The 21,007-nt window shown below is 46.3% G+C and overlaps 2 protein-coding genes across 6 annotated transcripts in view; both read left to right on the top strand.

Moving 5' to 3' along the window:
• Positions 1-9,056: 9,056 nt before the first annotated feature.
• On the top strand, positions 9,057-15,151 carry LOC117962255 (LETM1 domain-containing protein 1-like). Of its 2 annotated transcripts, XR_009311427.1 has the most exons (10): positions 9,057-9,442; positions 9,752-9,915; positions 10,188-10,303; positions 11,308-11,390; positions 11,699-11,885; positions 12,406-12,507; positions 12,597-12,749; positions 12,944-13,040; positions 13,409-13,544; positions 14,004-15,151. XR_009311427.1 is itself a non-coding variant. In XM_059011365.1 (9 exons), the coding sequence occupies exons 1-9, from the start codon at positions 9,324-9,326 to the stop codon at positions 13,474-13,476; spliced, it is 1,089 nt and encodes a 362-aa protein (XP_058867348.1). In that variant the 5' UTR covers positions 9,058-9,323; the 3' UTR covers positions 13,477-13,684. The 2 variants fall into 2 exon arrangements, 1 of the variants encoding a protein (XP_058867348.1); XM_059011365.1 differs by lacking the exon at positions 14,004-15,151 and having other exon boundaries at positions 9,058-9,442; positions 13,409-13,684.
• A 1,736-nt stretch (positions 15,152-16,887) lies between these two features.
• LOC131709229 (inactive dipeptidyl peptidase 10-like) overlaps positions 16,888-21,007 on the top strand; it is an 18,076-nt gene continuing 13,956 nt past the window's right edge. For 2 of the 4 annotated variants that reach the window (XM_059011363.1, XM_059011362.1), the window contains exon 1: positions 16,889-17,289. In XM_059011363.1, coding sequence (XP_058867346.1) covers positions 17,248-17,289 — 42 coding nt within the window. In that variant the 5' untranslated portion in view covers positions 16,889-17,247. Of the gene's footprint in view, positions 17,290-21,007 lie in introns of all 4 variants that reach the window. The other 2 variants (XM_059011364.1, XM_059011361.1) reach the window with 2 other exon arrangements.

A 21,007-nucleotide genomic window follows, 5' to 3' on the forward strand; every position in this document is an offset into this window, starting at 1 on the left:
GTGTCTGTCTTGGTGTCAGTGCCTGTGTGTCTCTGTGAGGTGTGGCTCCCTCCTCTCCCGTCACCCTGAACCCCGCCTCAACTCTGAAATAAACGAGAGGCACTGCGGAGGTGTGGGGATTCAGGTCCCTCGTTAATTAATCTCGATCACCGCTAATTGGCCCGAACCTCGTTACTCATCCTGTCTCCCCTGTCATCTCCTCCGCTTCCGAACGGGAACGTCAGCAAAACCAGGAGACAGGCTCTCCGGTGCAGACAACTCGACACGTCAAACCGGCTCGCCTCACATCCAGACACTCAGGAGCCTGAGAGCCACATTAAAAAAATAAATAAATACATACATAGATAGTGCAGCTGCAGCTCGGCAGTGCGAAAGCTACGATTCAACCAAACGACTGCTTTTTTATTCTTATTATTTATTTATTTGGCAGACGCCTTTATCCAAGGCAACTTACACATGTGTTACAGGGCAGCACAGGGTTACAATGCAAGCTCAGTATTTAAATACAGTGTAGTTTACAGTAAGTGCAAATAATAATACTAGTAAAATACAATATGAACTAGGATGCAACAAGTTAGGATTACAACACGTTATATCTAAAATGACATAATAGTGCAAGGGTAGTGCCTTAACTGTCTATCATGGTTCATCCAAGTTTCTTTTTGGATTTCTGTACCTATCACGTGATTGTTTATTATGTTGTGCAGGTTGTCCCTGTAAAGTGGAAACAGATGCAACGTATATACAGGGTGATTAAAAAATGACGTTACCATAGGATAAATAACAAAACAAAACAAAATGATGACAGAACTTTCACGTTTCCTGTAAGAGTTGATCATCGTACATTTCTAGTCTGTTCGCCTCCTCCCAAATGCTGCAGCTAGAATACTTACCCAAACCATGCCTGCCCCTCACACTGCCCCCGGTTCAGAGGTCTCTGCATTGGCCTCCACTAAAGCATTGCACTGCTTTTAAAACTTCTCGCTTGTAAAGCTATTCCCTGATCCTGCCTCCTTGCGCGAGTTCCTTACCCTTTACAAACCGAATTCAGAGCTTTGTTTTGCTGGCTTCTATTTTTTTTTTCCCCCTGTGATACTTGCGTGTGGGACGCTATACAAATGAAACATGCGCTGCTGTTATGGATTCTGTCCCCTGTCAGTGAGATTAATTTAAAAGCTCTAGAATCACGAATGCAGACGAGCCCGGCTCTTTTTCATAGCCGTTAAGACGCTTGCTTGTGGCACGCAGGGTCTCCGATTTGCATCCAGTCACACCTCTAGTCTAGGGCAGGCTTGAGGCATGGAGACTGAACTGCTTCCTCCCCCCTCACCCCCCCTAAGAGAATGGGTGCTTCCTTCAGTCCAGGGCAGGCTCGAGGCATGGAGACTGAACTGCTTCCTCCCCCCCTCACCCCCCCTAAGAGAAAGGATGCTTCTTCCAGGCCAGGCCAGGCTTGAGGTAATACAGGTCAACTCCCACAGCTCAATTTGGTTGTTTTATTTTTCTCTGCTGGTAAGTTTCTTACATTCTCGGTCTGCAGCGTTGACAAGCAGGCTACAGTTCCTGGGAAACACCTCTGATTGGCTAACAATGACCCCTTCCCGGGCCAATGGAATCTTGCGTACAGCATCGTGTGTGGACGGAACCCCATTGGAGTATGGGTACAGGGAGGGAGGGGTTGGGTTTTTAACTGCGCAGTCCCGCTTATGAAATCTCAAAAGGTTTTTCCAAAAGGGGTCTAGGAGGGCTGTCTCAGTTGTGTTTTAAGACGGGGGGCAGGACGGGTTGCATGCAAAAAGCAAAGAACCTTACAAGCTGCGGCTGGATCTGAGTGGCCCCTGCTCACCCAGGCGGCCTGACTCAATCAGGGAGCTCCAAAGCCGGACGACTGTACCTGGCAGCTTGCAAGCGCACACCAAAAAAGAAAAAGGATTGCGTCAACCAGACAGCGACCAAATAAATAAATATATAAATAAATAAAACATCAGTTAAAAAACTCCGTCTAGGGTGACAGATGGCGGATGGACGGAAAGACAAGGGGGGCTGATTATCTGCTGTGTGACCCTGCCCGGGAGGGAGCCCCTGTGTGGAGAGGAGCAGCGTGCCCTCCTGCCTGCACCCCCCGCGCACAGGGCTCGGATTCGAGGGAAACACCTCGGGGGAAACCGGCTGTTTATAGCGCTGATCTGTGGACGGGCGGCAGCGTCTAGGCTAGAGGGGAGATCAACAACAGGAAGCATCATACAAAGAATGTTTCCCACCAGAGGGGAGAGAGTAGTCTGCAATCCTGGCAGCTCTGGGGATCTCGGAACGCCAGCGCGTGGGAGAATTCAGGAAGGGGAATTCCGGGAAGCAGCCGACTGTCGACCGTTCAGTCAGAAAACTGCTTTTTAAAATACAGGTGTTTAAATAAAAAAACATTTAAAAAAATGAACCTAAGCGTCTTCATCACTCCGACACAATGCATTTTCAGCCCCGATGCCCCAGTTCGATGGAAGCTGCTGTGCTGTGATATTATACCGATCCCAAGGATTTGTTACTGCTTAGGAGAGTTACTCCCTGAACAGAACTGGAGCCCAGGGATGAGTCGGAGGATTTTTGAAATCTGTTATGGAATAACACAAGATGTCCTAAAAAGCCCTTAACTGAAGCCTTTTAGATATAGGAACGGTGTGGTTTTTTTGTTAAAAAATGTGTTTACTTCTTGCTATTGGGTGACTGTCAAGGCATTTGGAGCCCATTGTGTTCTTCTAGTGTGCCTCACCGGTGGCCATTTTGTCTCTCCTGCATGGAGCTGCAGTGGCAGAGCTGTCTCCCGCTGCACTCTTCAACACAAAATGGCTGCCTTGCCTCTGGCTGTCATCCCTCCACTGATGTGGCCCCTTTGGGAGTTTCTGCTGCTAGGTTTTTATTTTAGGATCCATGTCTCTGAACTGACTGCTCCGCACAATGCCGGCTGTAACCGACACCAGTGTCAAAGCACAGGGGCCTCTGTGTATTAGGGAAAAGAGGGCGTTGCTGGGTGCAGTCCTAAATCTGAAGCTACCGAAACACCACTAACAGAGAGATTTTCTTAAGCAATAATTATTATTACAATACAAATCCACATTGTATTTGTATGCTGAACTAGTGGTGACACTGCACTGTCTAATGCAGGTAATGAATTTATCGCATTGCTACAAGCATGTCCACAAAGTGTCTTTCTCCTCCATCTTGTCAGCATGCTTTACTTTATTTCCGCGTCTAGTGTGTGTGTGTGTGTGTGTGTGTGTGTGTGTGTGTGTGTGTGTGTGTCTGTGTGTGTGTGTGTGTGTGTGTGTGTGTGTGTGTGTGTGTGTGTGTGTCTGTGTGTGTGTGTGTGTGTGTGTGTGTGTGTCTGTGTGTGTGTGTGTGTGTGTGTGTGTGTGTGTGTGTGTGTGTGTCTGTGTGTGTGTGTGTGTGTGTGTGTCTGTGTGTGTGTGTGTGTGTGTGTGTGTGTGTGTGAGTGTGTGTGTGTGTGTGTGTGTGTGTGTGTGTGTGTGTGTGTGTGTGTGTGTCGGGGGCTTCGTTTGTGTTTGTGTCCTCAGTCGTTGATTGATGCGCTGCCGTTGGCGTCTTCGTCAGCATTTCCAGCCTTGTTAAAGCAGTAGTTTGTAATAGAAGAAGATGATAATGATCTTTTCATTGCACCAAGAGGACTGACTGACTGGATCAGACAGCTGTGCTGGAGATGCGAGTCATGTGACTGAGCTTGCCTAGTCTCATGCGAATTTCGGCTTGACCACTGGAGATCGTTTAGGGTACATTCAGCACACTGTGGTCCCATTCTACCGGCCTCACCCCATTGTAGCTGCCCTATACTTGTGCTACCATTGCACCTCATTACAGAACCATTGCCATTGTAGTACCACTGTCTGTCTGCATTGTCACTGAAGATCATTTGGGAAGGATATAGCACACTGTGGTCCCATTCTACCAATGCCAGCCTCACCCCATTGTAGCTGTCCTATACTTGTGCTACCAACTACAGCATAATACAGAACCATTGCATTGCCATTATATTGCCACTGTCGGCCTGCATTTCCACTTAAGATCACTTGGACAGGACAGCGTTTTTTTTCCGAACTCCAAATTTAAAAACAGCTTTATGACCGGAAATGAATAATAATAATAGTAATAAAAAAAAGAATAATAAACATGCAAATTTGAAAACCCTGCAGAAGCGCTGCTTGAGAATCCTGGTGCAGTGCAACCCACACAGGCAGCACCGCTAGCAATGAGGCTGCCGGCACGTAAATCATCTGCTAATTCATTCCTCAACACAGCAGATTGAGCTGGAACAAGGCAATTTGTTCGCTGTTTTATTTCCTGGGCCAAATGCTCTAATGCGGGTGGATTATGAGTAGTTTGATTCTGCGGCACTAACTGTCGAGATGGTGCCAGTGTTAAGCAAAGGTTTGTCGGAAAAGGGTGAATTATTGTGGCTCGTTGTGCTTTTACCTCTCTGGAATCTGCATGCGCGCCAGGGCTTAAATCACTCCGGCGTCTGTTGCTAATGCAGATTAGGATGAGAAGAACAGGAGGCTGCAGCGTTTTTCTAAGGCGCTTTAAAAGCCCAATTCATCTTGCACTATCTGAAGGTCCTGAGCGATAACATTTATTTATTTTATTTTCATTTTTTTTCCCCGAGGTGCGAGGCAGGTGAAATATGACATTGCGCAAAAAAAACCAAAGACTTAATTCGCTTTTAAAAAAGAATAAATACATTAATACCCCCCCCCCCCCCCCCACACCTTCCTCCCATCTCCAGCACTGTAAATCTGCACAACTCTCTGCTTACTGGTGGAGACACCTGCTGGTAGAGAGGCACAGGTGCAGCATGAGAAAAGCAAAACAACATTTGAACTGAATTGAATGGAGGTTACATATTATGGAGGTTGTATATATACTGTATTTACTGTGGCAGACAGGAATGTAGTAACACACTCCAGGCAGCCTGCTCTTGTGCTTAGGGCTCTGTAGTGCTGTGCTGTGAAGCTATTCGCTGCTCGGCACCCGCCTTTCACCAGCAAGCCATTAATCAAGAGGATGAGGAGCTAATTAAACTTGCGAAGGGAGAGAGAGAGAGCTACATTTCCCAAGACATCCCAAAGAGATCCCCTGGAACTGACAAAGAGGAGGGGATGAGGGGGGGGGGAGGGAGAGAGAGAAGAGAAGGGAAGGTTTGGAGGGGAAGGCTGTTGGCTTCCTCGAAGACTATTTGAGTATTATTTGAATGCGATGATCGGTTTTCTTCTTTAAAAAGAGAACATCTCGGCTGTACAGTGCAGTCCCCGAGCAGCCAGCGTGCCCGGTGCTTTTAGGTCAGGCCCCGTCGCCATGGGGACACCGTGTTGCTGCAGCAGCTGGCTGGGGCCTAATTAGAACTGCTGGTAATCCGAGCCCCCCGCTCACCTGTCGACGTCATGACGACAGAACTGTTGTTATGGTGATGAGGGGCCCCTGGAGGAGCCAGGCAGGTTCCAGGGGTATCTGTCAGCCCTGAAAACAGGAAGCTTGGTGGTCCAGTGGTTAAAGAAAAGGGCTTGATACCAGGAGGTTCCCGGTTCAAATCCCGGCTTAGCCACTGACTCGCTGTGTGCGACCATGTGCAAGTCACTTAACCTCCTTGTGCTCCGTCCTTCGGATGAGACGTAAAACAAACAAGGTCCTATTGGAAGCGACTTTGCAGCAGCAGTTGTTGATGCATAGTTCGCCCCCTAGTCTCTGTAAGTCGCACTTGAATAAAAGCGTCTGCTAAATGAGTAATTAATAATAATAATAATAATAATAATAATAATAATAATAATAACTGTGACGGAGCAGGGTTAGGGGTCAAAGGAGGACACTTCAGTGGGGTTGATTGAAATATTTAAAATCTTAGAAGGAGCCGACACACCCAGAGCCTGTGCTTTAAGCACAGCACACAAAACATGATCAGAAGACACAACAGCTGGAAATGAAGTTGGAAGCTTCAGAGTGAGAGACAGAGGCCAGGAGAGCGTTCTGTGCAAAGAGAGCTGCGAGGATAGGGAACGGGTTATCAAGGGCATTACCCAGAGTGATAACCCTGCGCAGTAATAATAATAATAATAATAATAATAATTATACTAATCATCGCTTTGCAGAAACTGCTCGCTTTAATGTGCTGCAGCAAGGAGCACAGCCTGTGACCTCGAGGGCTGTAACGAGAGTGTCTCTGCTCGGCTGCAAGCGCTCAGCCCCTTAGTTACTGGTGACCTGGAGAGCTCTGAGTGTCTCTGCTCGGCTGCAAGCACTCAGCCCCTTCGTTACTGGTGACCTGGAGAGCTCTGAGTGTCTCTGCTCGGCTGCAAGCGCTCAGCCCCTTTGTTACTGGTGACCTGGAGATCTCTAAAGAGAGTGTGTTTGAAAACAAACAGTTGAGGTACAGCTAGGATTTTGATTCCCTGGTAGCTACACACACTTAATCCTATTTAAATCTATTAATGTGCTTGTGATGGCGTTTACTACATAGTTGAGGATGTAACGATCTACTATTCCTGTCTATTTAAACCTTCAGGCATCGTGGTATATTTATTTTCCATGTATTCTTCTGGATTGTACAATATCTGTAAATATAAATATACATTAAAGACTCACACACACAGACACAGACTGTTTGAGACGCTGATTTCAAAGGGCTTTACAAAGACGGCAGTGTTTAGATCAGACTGCAGTGTCTCCCAAAGGTTTTAAATGATAATGAGGATCCCTGACATGCTACCTGGGAGCGAGTCTTTTTTTTTTTTCTTCTCTTAAATATCATAACTAATTAAGATCCGAAGCCGAGCTGCCAGCAGCGGATGATGGATGGGAGGGATCAGGCTGAGGGGCTGATTAATTCATTAATTAACCATTAAATGGGAAGCTTTCTTCCAGACAGGGGAAGGAGGGGGGGGGGGGGGGGGGGATTCCAATGGACTATAAATAATTTATTAGAAGACCTCAGATTGCATTTGGTATGCAATTAGGGACATGGCTTGACATCTTCAGTGGCAATGCAGACAGACAGACAGACAGACAATGGCACTGCGATGGCTATTCAATGGTTCTGTATTGAAGGGCAGTGGTAGCACAAGCATAGGGCAGCTACAATGGGGTGAGGCTGGCCATTGGTAGAATGGGACCACAGTGTGCTGGCTACACCCTTCCCAAATGACCTGCAATGGCAATGCAGACAGACAGACAGTGGCACTAAAATGGCAATGGTTCTATACTGAGGGGCAATGGTAGGACAAGTATAGGGCAGCTACAGTGCAATGCCGTTAGTGGACTGGGACCACAGTATGCTGGCTACACCCTTCCCAAATAATCTTCAGTGACAATGCAATGGTTCTAAAAGATAGATGGCAATGGTTATATATTAGCAGGCAATGGTAGCATCAAAGTATAGGGCAGCTACAACGGTACAGTTTTCCTCCGACCCACTGTGGCAAGTCCAGATAAACTCCTGTTTCTGGTTCACAGAAGCAGTGGCAAGGAGTTTCGAAGAGGGAGGAAACTTCTGTAAAAAAAAAAAAAAAAAAAAAAAAAAAAGCCCTCAATAAATAATAATTTCAGTCAGGGATGATTTTCTTTACCACCGCAGCAGAAACACACAGAATGGGTTCGGGAGCGACTCTCTCTGAACAAGGCTGCATAAAACAGCAGCCGCTGCAGTAACCTTTAGGATGGGGGAGTTTGTAAATGATATTTAAAAAAAAAAAAAAAGATAGCTGACTGTCATCCTTTAATCAAATCCGCTGACTGTAAAGAAGCAAGGAGCCGTGCACATTTTTACAATTTCAAGAGACTATTAGCCGAGAGATGATGGCGTTCCAATTACCGGTGCGATCGTGTTACTAGCGAACAGGAAAACTGCGCTGTACTAAAAAGGTGCAGGGCAGCTCCTAGATCGTAAAACGTGTTCCAAATGTATTTATGGAGCCTCGAGATAAACATCTCCTTTTTCAAAGGGGTCATGTGATCCACCCATTGAGCTCCTCCTGATGTGCCTCCCTGCCCACCCAGTGGAGGGTTTCATTTGGGCTACGCTTGCTGGTCCAGTGGTTAAAGAAAGGGGCTTGATACCAAGAGGTTCCCGGTTCAAATCCCAGCTCAGCCACTGACTCACTGTGTGTGACCCTGAGCAAGTCACCTAACCTCCTTGTGCTCCGTCCTTCAGATGAGACATAAAACAACAAGGTCCTGGAAGTGATTCTGCAGCAGCAGTTGTGACGCATAGTACACCCCCTAGTCATTTTGGATATAAGCGTCTGCTAAATGACTCAATAATAATAATAATAATAATAATAATAATAATAATAATAATAATAATAAAGTTTAGGTGTACCATCGGAATATCGACCAGTTTAAGCTTAAACGTGAATACAAATGTTTCCATCTTAACTGCTGTAGAATTACACACTGGACTCTCCACCTAACAGAATTTAAAAGGTACTAAACGGCGCCATCTTGTGGCCTGTATTAGCAAGTACAATAGCAGCGGTTCAGTTTGTATTATCAGCTAGAGAGGAAGCATAGAAGTTAATAGTAATACAAAGTCTAGTGCAGTATTTACATTCAACCATTAATCTTGTAAAGCAGTCATTTCATACATATACTTGTCTCAGAATAAAGTTTGTGTCGAGATACAGTACTAGCATAATGCGTGTATAATTGTACCAGGTTGAGTTTCCTGTCTATGTATCTATTTTATAATGCATGCATGTATGTTTGTTTGTTTTTTCAAAGTTTTGGAAGAACTACTTCTCGAACTCCATAGAGTTCACGCATATTTTTTATTTTTATTTTTTTTAAATCTAAAAATGTAATAAAAAAAAATCGTGACCGCATGGGATATTGTTTTTGGAGCTTTTGCGACCTCTACTGGCAGTAAGATGCAATTGCAAAGGTTTTATTGCTCTGTGCTGCTCCGGTCTCTGTCATATTCACAAGAATGCCGTCGTCGTACAATTTGCTTGCAGTTTTTAAACCCCCTACTGATGCAAAGTGTTCCCGGGATGACGAAGACTGTGTGCTTCCTGCTAAGGCTTACCTTTGTCAACACGTTTACTCAAGTGGCGTACATATGTTAAAAAGACGACGAAGGCTTCAACAATAATAATTATTATTATTAAGTTACTGACAAAAATAATTGACTGTATGTATTTGTAAACACAAGTAAAGGTGCATCTCCTTTAGAACCTGTTGGGTTGACCTCCTACCTGACGTTACAGACAACAGCTGATTCCCTCGACCAATGACAGGACGCGCTGTGTGCTGGAGGGCTTGACCTTACCAAGATGGCGCTGTCCAGGGCCGGGAGCCGTGGCGGTTCTGCAATGATGTTGTTATACAGAATCCGGCAGGCTGGACTCTCGGGCGGCGTTAACAACGCCACAAGAAGCTCTGTCCTGCTCAGGTAATGCATTCGGAGAATTTTATTTTTTTACTACGGTGTCGGTTTTATCTGAATACTGTCTGTCACTGTGCTGCAGCGTACAGAACAAGACGTAATAAAACCCTTCCTTGCTACTGCGAGAAATACAATCGCGTCGCCGTTTATGGAAATAGATACGTCTCCTGTAAAATGTTTAATTTCAGTGAAGTAACTCAGGTGGAACCGAAAGCAGCAGACCCTGCGGCTCTTTGGCCGCCCCGGGTCTGCCGCATAAGGAGTTGTTTTTAGTCACACTACCACTGTCTTTGACCCTTGGGTTTTCCCTCACAGGTCCAGCAGCCAGCAGTTCTGTCGGTTTTCCTCCAAAGCCAAGCACAGCGGGGGCTGGGGCTCCCTCATCGTGAGCAAGCTGAGGCTCGTCAACGAGAAATACGAGCGATTCCTAGAGAGGAACTTCCCTGCTTTTTACCTGCTCTACTCCACCTTCTTCAGAGGCAAGCAGCGGGATTTCACCCCCAGTGATGTCTCTAAAATATTAATTCCAGTTCCTTTGAAGGATGTGGTCAGGTATATGGAGACAGACTATCTGTGTGGAGGCTGTCTGACGCTTATTTTCGACACACGTCTAGATAAACGCTGGATTCAGTTGTGATCAAACTTGGCTAGGATGTATTTAGCACAAGTTACTGAGAATCTCTTGTCTGTCTGTCTGTCTACCTACCTCTCTCTGACTGACTGCCTGACTGTCTCTGTCTCCCTGGCTCAGGGCTCCGGCTGCTCCTGCAGGATGGCTCGGAGGTGCGCAGGATCAAGGTGAAGATGGCGAGGCAGGGCCTGAGCAAGGAGCAGCTCCCGTACCGTGACATGGAGACGCTGCGCCAGGCGAGTCTCACACTGACCAGCAGGGGGAGCTCCTCACAGCAACCTCAGCGATGAGCTATTCATTGTCAAAGAACCGCTGCATCTGCGCTGAAACAAATATGGTCAATTATATATATATATATATATATATATATATATATATATATATATATATAGAAATAAATAGAAGTCACCTCCAGTGAGAAACCCCATCGAAGGAGAAATTAAGACAGCAACTCCCAGTTCAGTAAAGTCCAAAGCCCCAAGGGATTCTCAATAAAAGCAATGGTCTTTATTTTAAGATATTTAAAACCACGGTAAACATAACAATGGCTTACACGTTTTGACCCGCAGGTCTTTCTCAGAGCACAATAGAGATCTCTCTATATATATATATATGGTGAATCACGCCCATAAAACCTGTTGCAATATACAAAGTATGTATTGTTAGTGGAATTTGATATTTGTGCCAGAAATGTTTGCTTTTTATTTTTTTTTAATACGTGTGAAACGCATAAAACGCTCGCAAATATTCATGGATTTACAGTGTATAACTTCCCAACATTTCAGTATGTTTAACACACCTTTGTCAAGGGAAAGTGTGTTTGAAAACAAACAGTGGAGGGACTTCTAGGCGTTTGATGCTGTGGTAACATATATATAATTTAGGCATATATATATATATATATATATATATATATATATATATATATATATAATGTTTGTTTTTATTTATCTGGATATATTGTTCCTGCTTTAATCTGTTGCTTTGAATTCTGTAAAACATTACATGTGTGATGGCAAGAAACCTTCCCTAATTTCGCTTTTATTAAAAATCTGCTAAATATAACATGACGCAGAATTCCCCTAATTGCTCAGGTTCAGTTTCTGTACAGTATATGCATAGTTTCCGTGCCGTACACATGTGCTGCTGTAAACATGCCCGCAGCGAGACCTCCTCACGGGGACGCTGCCACAGAGACTCCCTGTTTTACAGAATTCCCTTCCTGTCTTTCCTTCCTTAGTTCCGGAGAGACATCATAAAAGCTCTTCCTGTGGCCCTGGTCTCCATCCCTCCATTCGCTAACTACCTGGTGTTCGTGTTGATGTGAGTGTGGGAGTGCGGTACAAGCACGATGCAGCCCCGCAGTCCTGTAGATACGTTCAGAGAGCTGCTCCTGCACTGTGATGTGCTTTCAACATGCTGCCAAGGCAGGGAGTGGTCTGTAGGAATACTGTACACACAGCCCTCACATTTACCTGTGTCAGCCATAGAGGGGCAGCCCCCGGTGAGCAGAAATTCAAATAAATAGATTTCCTCGATGTCTCTTGAGAACCGAGCGCATTCCTCTCTCTCTCATCTCTTTCCCTCCTCACCCTCTCATCTCCTCTCTCCTCCCCTCTCCCATCTTGCAGGTACTTCTTTCCTCGGCAGGTTCTGATCCGACACTTCTGGACCCCGAAGCAGCAGGTTGAGTTCCAGCAGGTGTATCACGGCCAGCGGGCCCGGCTGTACCCGCGGCTCGTCAACGATCTCACCAGAACCGCACCGAAGGTGTCGGACCGGGACCTGCAGAGCCAACTGCTCCAGCTCTGCAACAAGGTAGCGCACAAAAAATAACGAGACAGACAGACATATATTAAAAATTCACATAACAAATGCATCGAGAGCCCTGAGCGTAAACTCCCAACTGCAGCTGTAAAAAAACAAAACACAAAATTGAACAGGGATGGAAATGAGACTCCTGTTGCACAGCAGTTTCACCCATTCCAGGTTTTACTACGAGCTTGATCAGCCCCCCGTGTGTCTAGGTAACAAGCTCAGTTGTGTCTTCTTATTAAACTCATAGTGAAACCAGGAATGGATCAAATCGCTATGCAACGGGAGTCTTATTTCCATCCCAGCAACAAAAATATGAAGCAGTTACGGTTTTGTAGTTCTTCTGACTCTATACAACATAGCTTGGCAGAGCCTCTAAAAGGTAGAATTCCTACCTCCTTGTTACATTGTGTGTGTGTGTGTAGGGGTTAGGGTTGCAGCATGTGTAATGTTTCTCTGTGTGTGTGTGTAGGGGTTAGGGTTGCAGCATGTGTAATGTTTCTCTCTATCTGTCTGTGTGTAGGTGCAGGGGGGCGCTCACCCTGGTATCGGTGAGATCCAGGCCGTGCGGCACCTCTTCACCGGACCCCCCCTGGGGATGAAGCGTCTCCAGGTGGAGCACATGGTGAGGGACTTGCTTTCTCAAGCTGTTTTAAATTGAATCCACAGCTCGCCTCCCCTCTAACCCCTCTCTCCTCCCTCCCTCCCCTCCAGCGCTGCCTCAGCTCTCTCTTCTTCCTGACGTCCCGCCTCCCCGCCGCTCTGATTCGCCGCCGGCTCTGGAGTCACTCCGTGGAGCTGCTGCAGCTGGACCGCGCGCTGAGCATGCTGGGATTGCACCAGCTCTCCGAACCCGAGCTCAGAAGCGTCAGTACCGTCTGTCTGTCTGTCTGTCTCTCTCTGTCTGTCCATGTGTCTGTCAGTGACAAACACTGACAGGTTTTGCATTGCCTCTGCTCGCTGTGTCTGTGTGAGTGTGTGTGTGAGTCTTTGTGTGTGTGTGTGTGTGTGTGTGTGTGGTTGTGCCGGTCTGTGCTCACGTGTTATCTCTTCCTGTGCAGGCGTGTTACCTGCGTGGTCTGAACTCCACGTGTCTCAGCACGACCCAGTGTCGAGAGTGGCTCTACCAGTGGCTGCAGCTCTCCACGAGACTCAAAGGTATTTCTGTGCAGCGTCTCTGGCACTGGAGAGGAGAGATGCTTGTTTGGGGGCATCATGTTATTCAGTCTTCCCCCCCTCTTTTTTTGGGGGGCTGATTTTGTGATTCTAAATCTCTGCAGCTGGTGGTTTTCAGAATCTTCCCCTAGTAATGATTTTTTTTTATATTGCTGTCGTTGTTGTCCTAATCGCAATTTCTTTATCAGAATCTTTCTGATTTAAATGAAAGAATACCTTCCAGATTTTTACAATGCAGAATCGGTCCCCTAATGGTTTGATTTAATGATTTTGTTCTGATCGATTGAATGAATGAATGTTCAGATTCAGAATCCCTAGTGATCTTGTGATTTTCTTTGTATGGTTTTTAGATTCGGAGGCTTCTCTGCTGCTCCACAGCATGGTCCTGCTCGCCATGAACTACCCAAGCCGTTCCTGAGCGCTGGGGAGGGGGAGTCAGGGAGCTCCCTTGCAGCAGGGAGAGACTTGAAGAGTGGAGATTGAAATGTAGGTCCAGCCAGGAATCTGGGACTCCTGTCAAACCGGAAAAAATGAAGGATGACTCTGATCCCAAGCACCTGGCAGCTTGCAGCTATTTTCAGATCCCACGCTCTGTGTGTTTGTGCGTGAGTGTGTGTGTGCCTGGGTGGGTGGGTGGATGGGTGGGTGTGGGGGGGTGTGGGGGGGTGTGCGTGCCTGGGGGGGTGTGCGTGCCTGGGTGGGTGTGGGGGGGTGTGGGGGGGTGTGCGTGCCTGGGTGGGTGTGGGGGGGTGTGGGGGGGTGTGGGGGGGTGTGCGTGCCTGGGTGGGTGTGGGGGGGTGTGGGGGGGTGTGGGGGTGTACAATGCTCGCTATCGAAGGTACTTTTTATATTGTATTATTTTCTTTCCTGGAAGTTTATAAGAAAGTGTAACTGTTTTGTTGTCGGCTTGTTTTAAATAATCGCGCGGCTTATCCTGTCGTTCAGCTTCATTTCTGAGGGGATAGACAGCACTGTCTGGATCGCTCGCACGTCTCTGCACAGCAATGCATCACTGACTCCGGTCCAGCACTCCATTCCGGGTTTCACAGCTCTGACTGATAAAGGTGCTTCCGGATGGCAGTGGCAATAATAAAGGGCATGGTAGGATCAAAGACCTGGACTGGATCTAGCCAGGTGACCGGCTCCACAGTACAGAATGTATAGTCTTGTGTCGCCAGAACCGTCTGAGCGGCTGACTCGAAGCTAAGCAGCTGGAACAAGCTGACGACGAGCGACTTTGAGAGAATCCTTTGGCGTCTCTCTACCAGTTTTGTTCCAGGAATCGCTGAATGTGTTCCCGTCAGTTTGACTGACTCATGCACCCCTGTCTGCAAAGACGAGATGTTTGGAATGCGACGCTGCAAGTTCAGATTGCTGATTGGAATCCTTTTTTATTATTATTTATTTAAAACAAATAAATCTGTTTCTGTTTGTACATAACCAGACTGTTTAAGGGCATTTGCAAATAAATGTTTTGTCAGGTTAGTAAACAAACTACTGCTCCTTCTATAAAGGGTCTGCAGAATCCATCCTATTCACAAAACATTAGGGGCTGTTTTAAAGACTTGTTTAAGGACTGGTTTTATTTCTTTGATTATTTTTTTTTTTTTTTTTTTTGTAATCGGGTTTATGAGAATAAACTGAACTCATCTCTGAAACAGTTTTTTTTTTCATGAACTTTAAGCTTGATTTAAAATGATCAAAAATGGGCTTTTAAAAACCAAAAACAAAGCAGCCGTAAGTATTTTGTGAACAGGGTCCCGGTGTATCGCTTGCATGTCGGTTTGTTGTGTGTGTTTTTGATGTGCCATTAATAGCTCTGATGCTGACACGGTTCATTGAAGCTGTGCAGCTCATCAGTATGCAGGACATGCTTCCACACACACAGAGCTCCTTACTGATTCATGTTGCGCTTTACCGCAGCGGGAGAGGTTTTGTTGTCGTTTGCATTGTGCGCTTGTTTGAGTTGCCTGTGCCTTTGTGTTTAAATGCCGAGGAGGAGGTGTTTTTATTTCTTTCTGTACAGTAATGTATAAACAATATTTAAAAAAAAAAAGTTATTCCCACATGCGGAGTAAAAAATACCCACCATCCCTGGCTGCTGTTGTTGTTGTTTTTGTTTGTTTGTTTGTTTTTTAAGCGTGCAGTACTACCCTAAAGTTTTGAAAGTACGAATCGTTTTTTGGCATTAAATCCAGATTTCATTGTATTGAATGGTACAGACAGACCTACAGCATTAAGACTGAGAAATATTCGAGCCTGTGTGTTACTCACAGCTGCCAGCAGAGGGCACTGCTGCAGCGCTTTCAAACCTGATCCTCAATGGCGGTTGTCATGACTGCAAGCAGAAGATAATAAACCGGTGCCTGGACAGTAGCACAGTGACTTTAATACCGCATGTTTAAATTATTATTTAATTATTTGGCAGACGCCTTTGTCCAAGGAGACTTGCAGGTGTTACAGGGCAGTACAGGGTTATAATGCAAGATTCATATTTAAATACAGTGCAGTTTACAGTAAGTGCAAATAATATTAGTAAAATACAATATGAACTAGGATGCAATCAGTTAGGATTACAACAAATTGTATCTACAGTGACATATCAGCAGTGCAGTAGTGATAGCAATGAAGCTCACACAGGCGACAGTTTGAAAAGAGATAGTGCAGGAATTTAATAATTATAATAATAAAAATACTAACAAGAAGCCGAGGGAACACAAAGCCATTTTGAGGCTTGGAACCTGGTTTCCGGAGACTGTAGGTTTCAGGACACTGCACGGCACACCAGGGGAGACTCAGGGTTTGATACAGCAGCGAGACTCAAACTAGGTCTCCTGGTGGTCTCCTGGAAGCAGGTTTCAAGCCGCTGCTCCTGAGAAAGTGTCTCAGTGTTCCCTCGGCTTTAGAACATCAGTTTATAAATGAGTGGATGAAGAAGGAAAAAAAGACGCAAAGGAAACACCAGGATTAATTAAAAAAAAAAAAAAAAATTAAAAAAAACACACACATTCTACTGCAGGAGTGTTTCTCTCCTCTGTTGAAAGAGAGGGCCGGGGGCTCAGCCTGTGTTTGAATCGAATGGTATGAACGGTTGCTGCAGGGCTCTCGTTAGACGTGACGAGACGTACGTGAGGGCTGCTTTGTAGAGAGAGAGAGAGAGAGAGAGAGCAATAGCTGTAGACGTGTGGAAGCCTCGCAAAATGAGATCAAACCAGCTGGGTTTGTGTGAGTTAGTGTGTGTATGTTAGTGTGTGTGTGCTCTCATTACTGCGTGCACACACGAGAATGCAAAACCCTGCATATGAAGCTGAGCAGTGTTTAACAAGTCATTATAAACTAACAGCCCTGGTTCCAGCCCACTACACCCTGAACAGAGCGGCTGTTAATGAAACTCTGTAAAACAAGCGCAAGCTGTCAATGTCAGAGAAACAAACGCACACAAAAAGACCTGCAGTTACAATAATAATGATTCTTCTTATTTGCAGTTATTGTTTTTTTTTTTTCTCAGTATCCTTGCGTCTCTGATGTGCTCAAGCATTGATAGAGCTGCCAAGGCGCTGAGCCCCCCCCCCCCCATCCACCCTCTCCTGACTGGGGAGAAATGTTAGGGAATTTCGCTGAGACAGGAAAAAGTTCTGTGGCATCTTGATTAATTCCTGCCTCTCAATATGTTATTGATCAGCCAGCGAGGAGCGATGGGATAAAGAGGAGAGGGAGGAGGGGAGAAACGGGGGGAGAGAGAGAGGGAAATTGGAAAAGGAGAAGGGGGAGAAGATGAAGAGAAGGGGGGTCTCGAGAAATAGGGGATGGGAGAGAGGGGAGTAAAAAAGGGAGAGAATGGAGAACACAGAAGGGGGGCAAGAGGGTTAGGAAGGGAAGATAGAGAGAGGGAATAGAAAAAGAAGAGAAGGAGGAAGGGGGTTAGGAGGGAGAAAAAGAGATGTGGTAGTAGAGAGAGAGAATGAATGAGTTCGATGTGTGTGTGTGAGTGGTGCATTTTTTTTCATGAGCTAAGGACTGCTGCAGTTCTATCAGACTGTGTGTGTGTGAGAGAGAGAGGGAGAGGGAGAGGAGAGACAAAGAGAATCCAGCAGCTATTCGTGTCGACCAGAGTGTTGAGAAACCAGCCCCAACTGGGAAAGTAAAATCCAGAAGCACAGGGCAGCCCAGCGCTCACTAACTCGCTACAATGATGATCGCCACCACTCAGCAAAACATGACCAGGGAGCCGGTAAGACCGCAGCTTTATTATTATTATTATTATTATTATTATTATTATTATTATTATTATTATCATTATTATTATTATTATTATTAATGTATTTATTTGGCAGACGTCTTTATCCTCTATTGTAAGTGTTCTTTTAGTAATATCCAGGATTAAAGAGACACCATTTATTTGAATTTTCTCTTTCACTATATTGTTATGATAGCTTACTCTAATTTTGTTAACCGCAAAAGTTAAGTCTAAATGCAAAGAAGGCTATTTAATGGGTTAATAACTTGTGTCTTAGTGATCAGTCAGCCCAGTGTGTGATCACTGTGTAGAGAGCGAGAGACACTGCTGCAGGATCATTGGGTTTAGTGAGGGATGGGTTTTGTATGTTTAAATAATTCTTTTAAAGTTCTAATGAATCAAGTTTTTTTACCTATTTTTTTGAACTCTCTACACCCTACACACGACGGATTCACCTCAAAATCAGAGCTGCCCAACTCAGTCCTGTCTCAGAGTCGTCCCATTGAGAAGGGAGTTCTTTAACAGAGAAACATCATGTAGCCGCTTTCACTGCGACTTTATGAAGCAAAATGAGTTCAGTTCTATAGGATGCTGCAAAACTTTTGACCACAGCTGTACTGACCTTTTCATCTCTAAATCTGCTTATTCGGGGCCTCAGTAAGCCTTGTATGGCTCAATAGCCATTCGCTGGACTGCTCAGGTTAAACCAAGAGATATTACTGACCAGCGCTGGACAGCTGAGCAGGGCATTTTCCCAACCCCAGCGGTTTATCAATTCTTAATTAATAGTTTAATTAATGGCTGGGGCTGCTGATTGATTCAATAGCCAGTGGAAGAATGCCATAATAATCCTGGCTTGCTATAGCAGGGCCATTTAGTGAGAGCAGAGAGTGGATTTCGTGCTGCACAGTGTGGGCTGGCTGGTGCTGCAGCTCACTGTATGTCACTCTGCACCTGTAGAGAGTTATGCGTTCACAGTGAGACCTCGAGAATTAAAATTCATAACCGGTTTCACTTTAGCATTTACCAGCACCTCCTGGGAATCAGAAACTCCATCGCCAGGACACCTCCATCGCTTCTGCATGTTTCTGTGTGCAGCATTTCATTGTGTATGATGAAAAAGTACTAAATACACCGTGCACTCACTGCTGTGCAAACACTAAGGCTGACACCTACACATGACCTGCGTGTTTTAGACAAGCGCTCAGGCAAAATTCTGTGCGTGATGACATTTCAACATGCAGATAAAGTTTAAACTGCTTTCTTTAAAGTGTCAAAGCAGGGGTGAAGGTGGAGAAGTACAAGGACAGAATATCAGTCTCTCGTATTCTGATATCAGAGAGAGAGAGAGAGAGAGAGACAGAGAGAGATCGATCAAGCGCTCTGTCAGGAGCATGGCAGCTCCGAGGTTGAAGTCCTGTCGTTTATTACAAGCGGGTGCCGGTGAATGAAGGGACTATCCGATATGTTTAATGGCCAGTCATTAGTAACGATGATTAGTGGTGCCTGTTCAGGGAGCTGACAAGCGATCAACGAGACGAGGGAAACGAACCTCTTAGCAGGCTGAAGAGAGGAGGGAGGGAGGGAGGGAGAGGAGAGGAGAGGAGAGGAGGGAGGGAGGGAGGGAGGGAGGGAGGGAGGGAGGGTGTGGGGGAAGGGGTCACAGGGCTCGCTGATACACAAGATTTTTTTTACCAACAATGCAGTTTTTTTTATCTCTTTTTTTTTTCTACGTGTGCTCAGTCCAGCGACAGATTCAAAGAGATCTCCTGCACTGAGCTCCTCAAACCCCCTGCCTTCCACACTGCAGCCCAGCGCTTTCTTTATCTAACCACTGAGCTCCTCAAACCCCCTGCCTTCCACACTGCAGCCCAGCGCTTTCTTTATCTAACCACTGAGCTCCTCAAACCCCCTGCCTTCCACACTGCAGCCCAGTGCTTTCTTTATCTAAACACTGAGCTCCTCAAACCCACTGCCTTCCACACTGCAGCCCAGCGCTTTCTTTATCTAACCACTGAGCTCCTCAAACCCACTGCCTTCCACACTGCAGCCCAGCGCTTTCTTTATCTAACCACTGAGCTCCTCAAACCCCCTGCCTTCCACACTGCAGCCCAGCGCTTTCTTTATCTAACCACTGAGCTCCTCAAACCCCCTGCCTTCCACACTGCAGCCCAGCGCTTTCTTTATCTAACCCCTGAGCTCCTCAAACCCCCTGCCTTCCACACTGCAGCCCAGCGCTTTCTTTATCTAACCACTGAGCTCCTCAAACCCGCTGCCTTCCACACTGCAGCCCAGCGCTTTCTTTATCTAACCACTGAGCTCCTCAAACCCCCTGCCTTCCACACTGCAGCCCAGCGCTTTCTTTATCTAACCCCTGAGCTCCTCAAACCCCCTGCCTTCCACACTGCAGCCCAGCGCTTTCTTTATCTAACCACTGAGCTCCTCAAACCCGCTGCCTTCCACACTGCAGCCCAGCGCTTTCTTTATCTAACCACTGAGCTCCTCAAACCCCCTGCCTTCCACACTGCAGCCCAGCGCTTTCTCTCTCTCTCTCTTTCATTTTTAAGTGTATTGGAAAACGTTCCAGGCACCTGCTGTTTGGAAGATTTGAATTGAACTGCTGCCACCCGGTGGCTGCCTGCTGCCAAAACACATCAATAACGTCCCCCTTTCCACCCCTTCGCATTAAAGAGGCTGACTCGGAGCCAGGAAACACATTTGCTAAAGACGTGCCACTGTGGAGCGGAAGGAATATTTACAGTGAATCAGGGAGAAGCGGTTGAAGGTCAGAGTGCGGTTCAGCAGGTAAACCCTGGCTCTCAGGACACCCTAGTGGTTGATGCTGGTGTTACACCCTGGCTCTCAGGACCCCCTAGTGGTTGATGCCGGTGTTACACCCAGGCTCTCAGGACACCCTAGTGGTTGATGCCGGTGTTACACCCTACTGGAGTGGTTGGCGGAGGGGAGTGGCATCGCGATTCCTCAGAAGTTTTCTCCAGCCGTGTTTGTTTTTTCCACAACATGCACAGGCATTGCTTCAAGATGCATTTGAAGGCTCTCGTGATTCTTTCTCGCTTTTGAAGGCGACGAATCTGTTGCTCGTCCCGCCTCTGCAAATGATGTGTTCCCATTTCAGGACAGATCTGTTTATATAATCCAGGGAGAGGGAGAGGGAGAGGGGAGGGGGGCTAAGTTCCTCTCCTGGTCTGTGTTCTAAATTGTTTAATTGAACCAATTACACCTCCATCCAGACCCTGAAGTAGATCATTCTGTAACAGCAGCTGTTAAACCTGCAGTGGAGTGGTTCTCCAGTATTATGATTGGGCTGAACAGCTTGGTTTGCAAACACAATTACCCTGGAAGCCCGTCTCAGCGCGATGCAACCCCAGTGCAGCAGGCAGCCCCTGCATAGTCATGAGCTACAGCTGAGTGAAGCGGGCTGGGGGGGAGGCGCTGCCAGCAGCAATGGGATGGTAATAATTCTGGCACCGCGCCCGACTGCACTGTGTTTAAAAGCTCCCCACTGTGACAGTTGGTAATGAAAAAACTGTTTTATTACCTCGACAGGGATGTCTTCCATTGAGCCGAGGAGGAGTGAGAGATACCGGAGAGTGAGAGATACTGGAGAGTGAGAGATACCGGGCCCTGTCCAAATCGTTTTAAGATTTTTTTAAAGATTATTTTGATTAATGAGGTTTGCAGTCCGTGAAAA

This window comes from Acipenser ruthenus, chromosome 42, assembly GCF_902713425.1.
Source record: "Acipenser ruthenus chromosome 42, fAciRut3.2 maternal haplotype, whole genome shotgun sequence".
Classification (NCBI taxonomy): Eukaryota; Metazoa; Chordata; class Actinopteri; order Acipenseriformes; family Acipenseridae; genus Acipenser; species Acipenser ruthenus.

Coding starts and splice junctions, on each gene's coding strand:
- LOC117962255 (XM_059011365.1), top strand. CDS start 9,324: ATGGCGCTGTCCAGGGCCGGGAGCCGTGGCGGTTCTGCAATGATGTTG. Junction 9,916..10,187: donor CTACTCCACCTTCTTCAGAG/GCAAGCAGCGGG, acceptor TCCCTGGCTCAG/GGCTCCGGCTGCTCCTGCAG. Junction 10,304..11,307: donor ACATGGAGACGCTGCGCCAG/GCGAGTCTCACA, acceptor TTCCTTCCTTAG/TTCCGGAGAGACATCATAAA.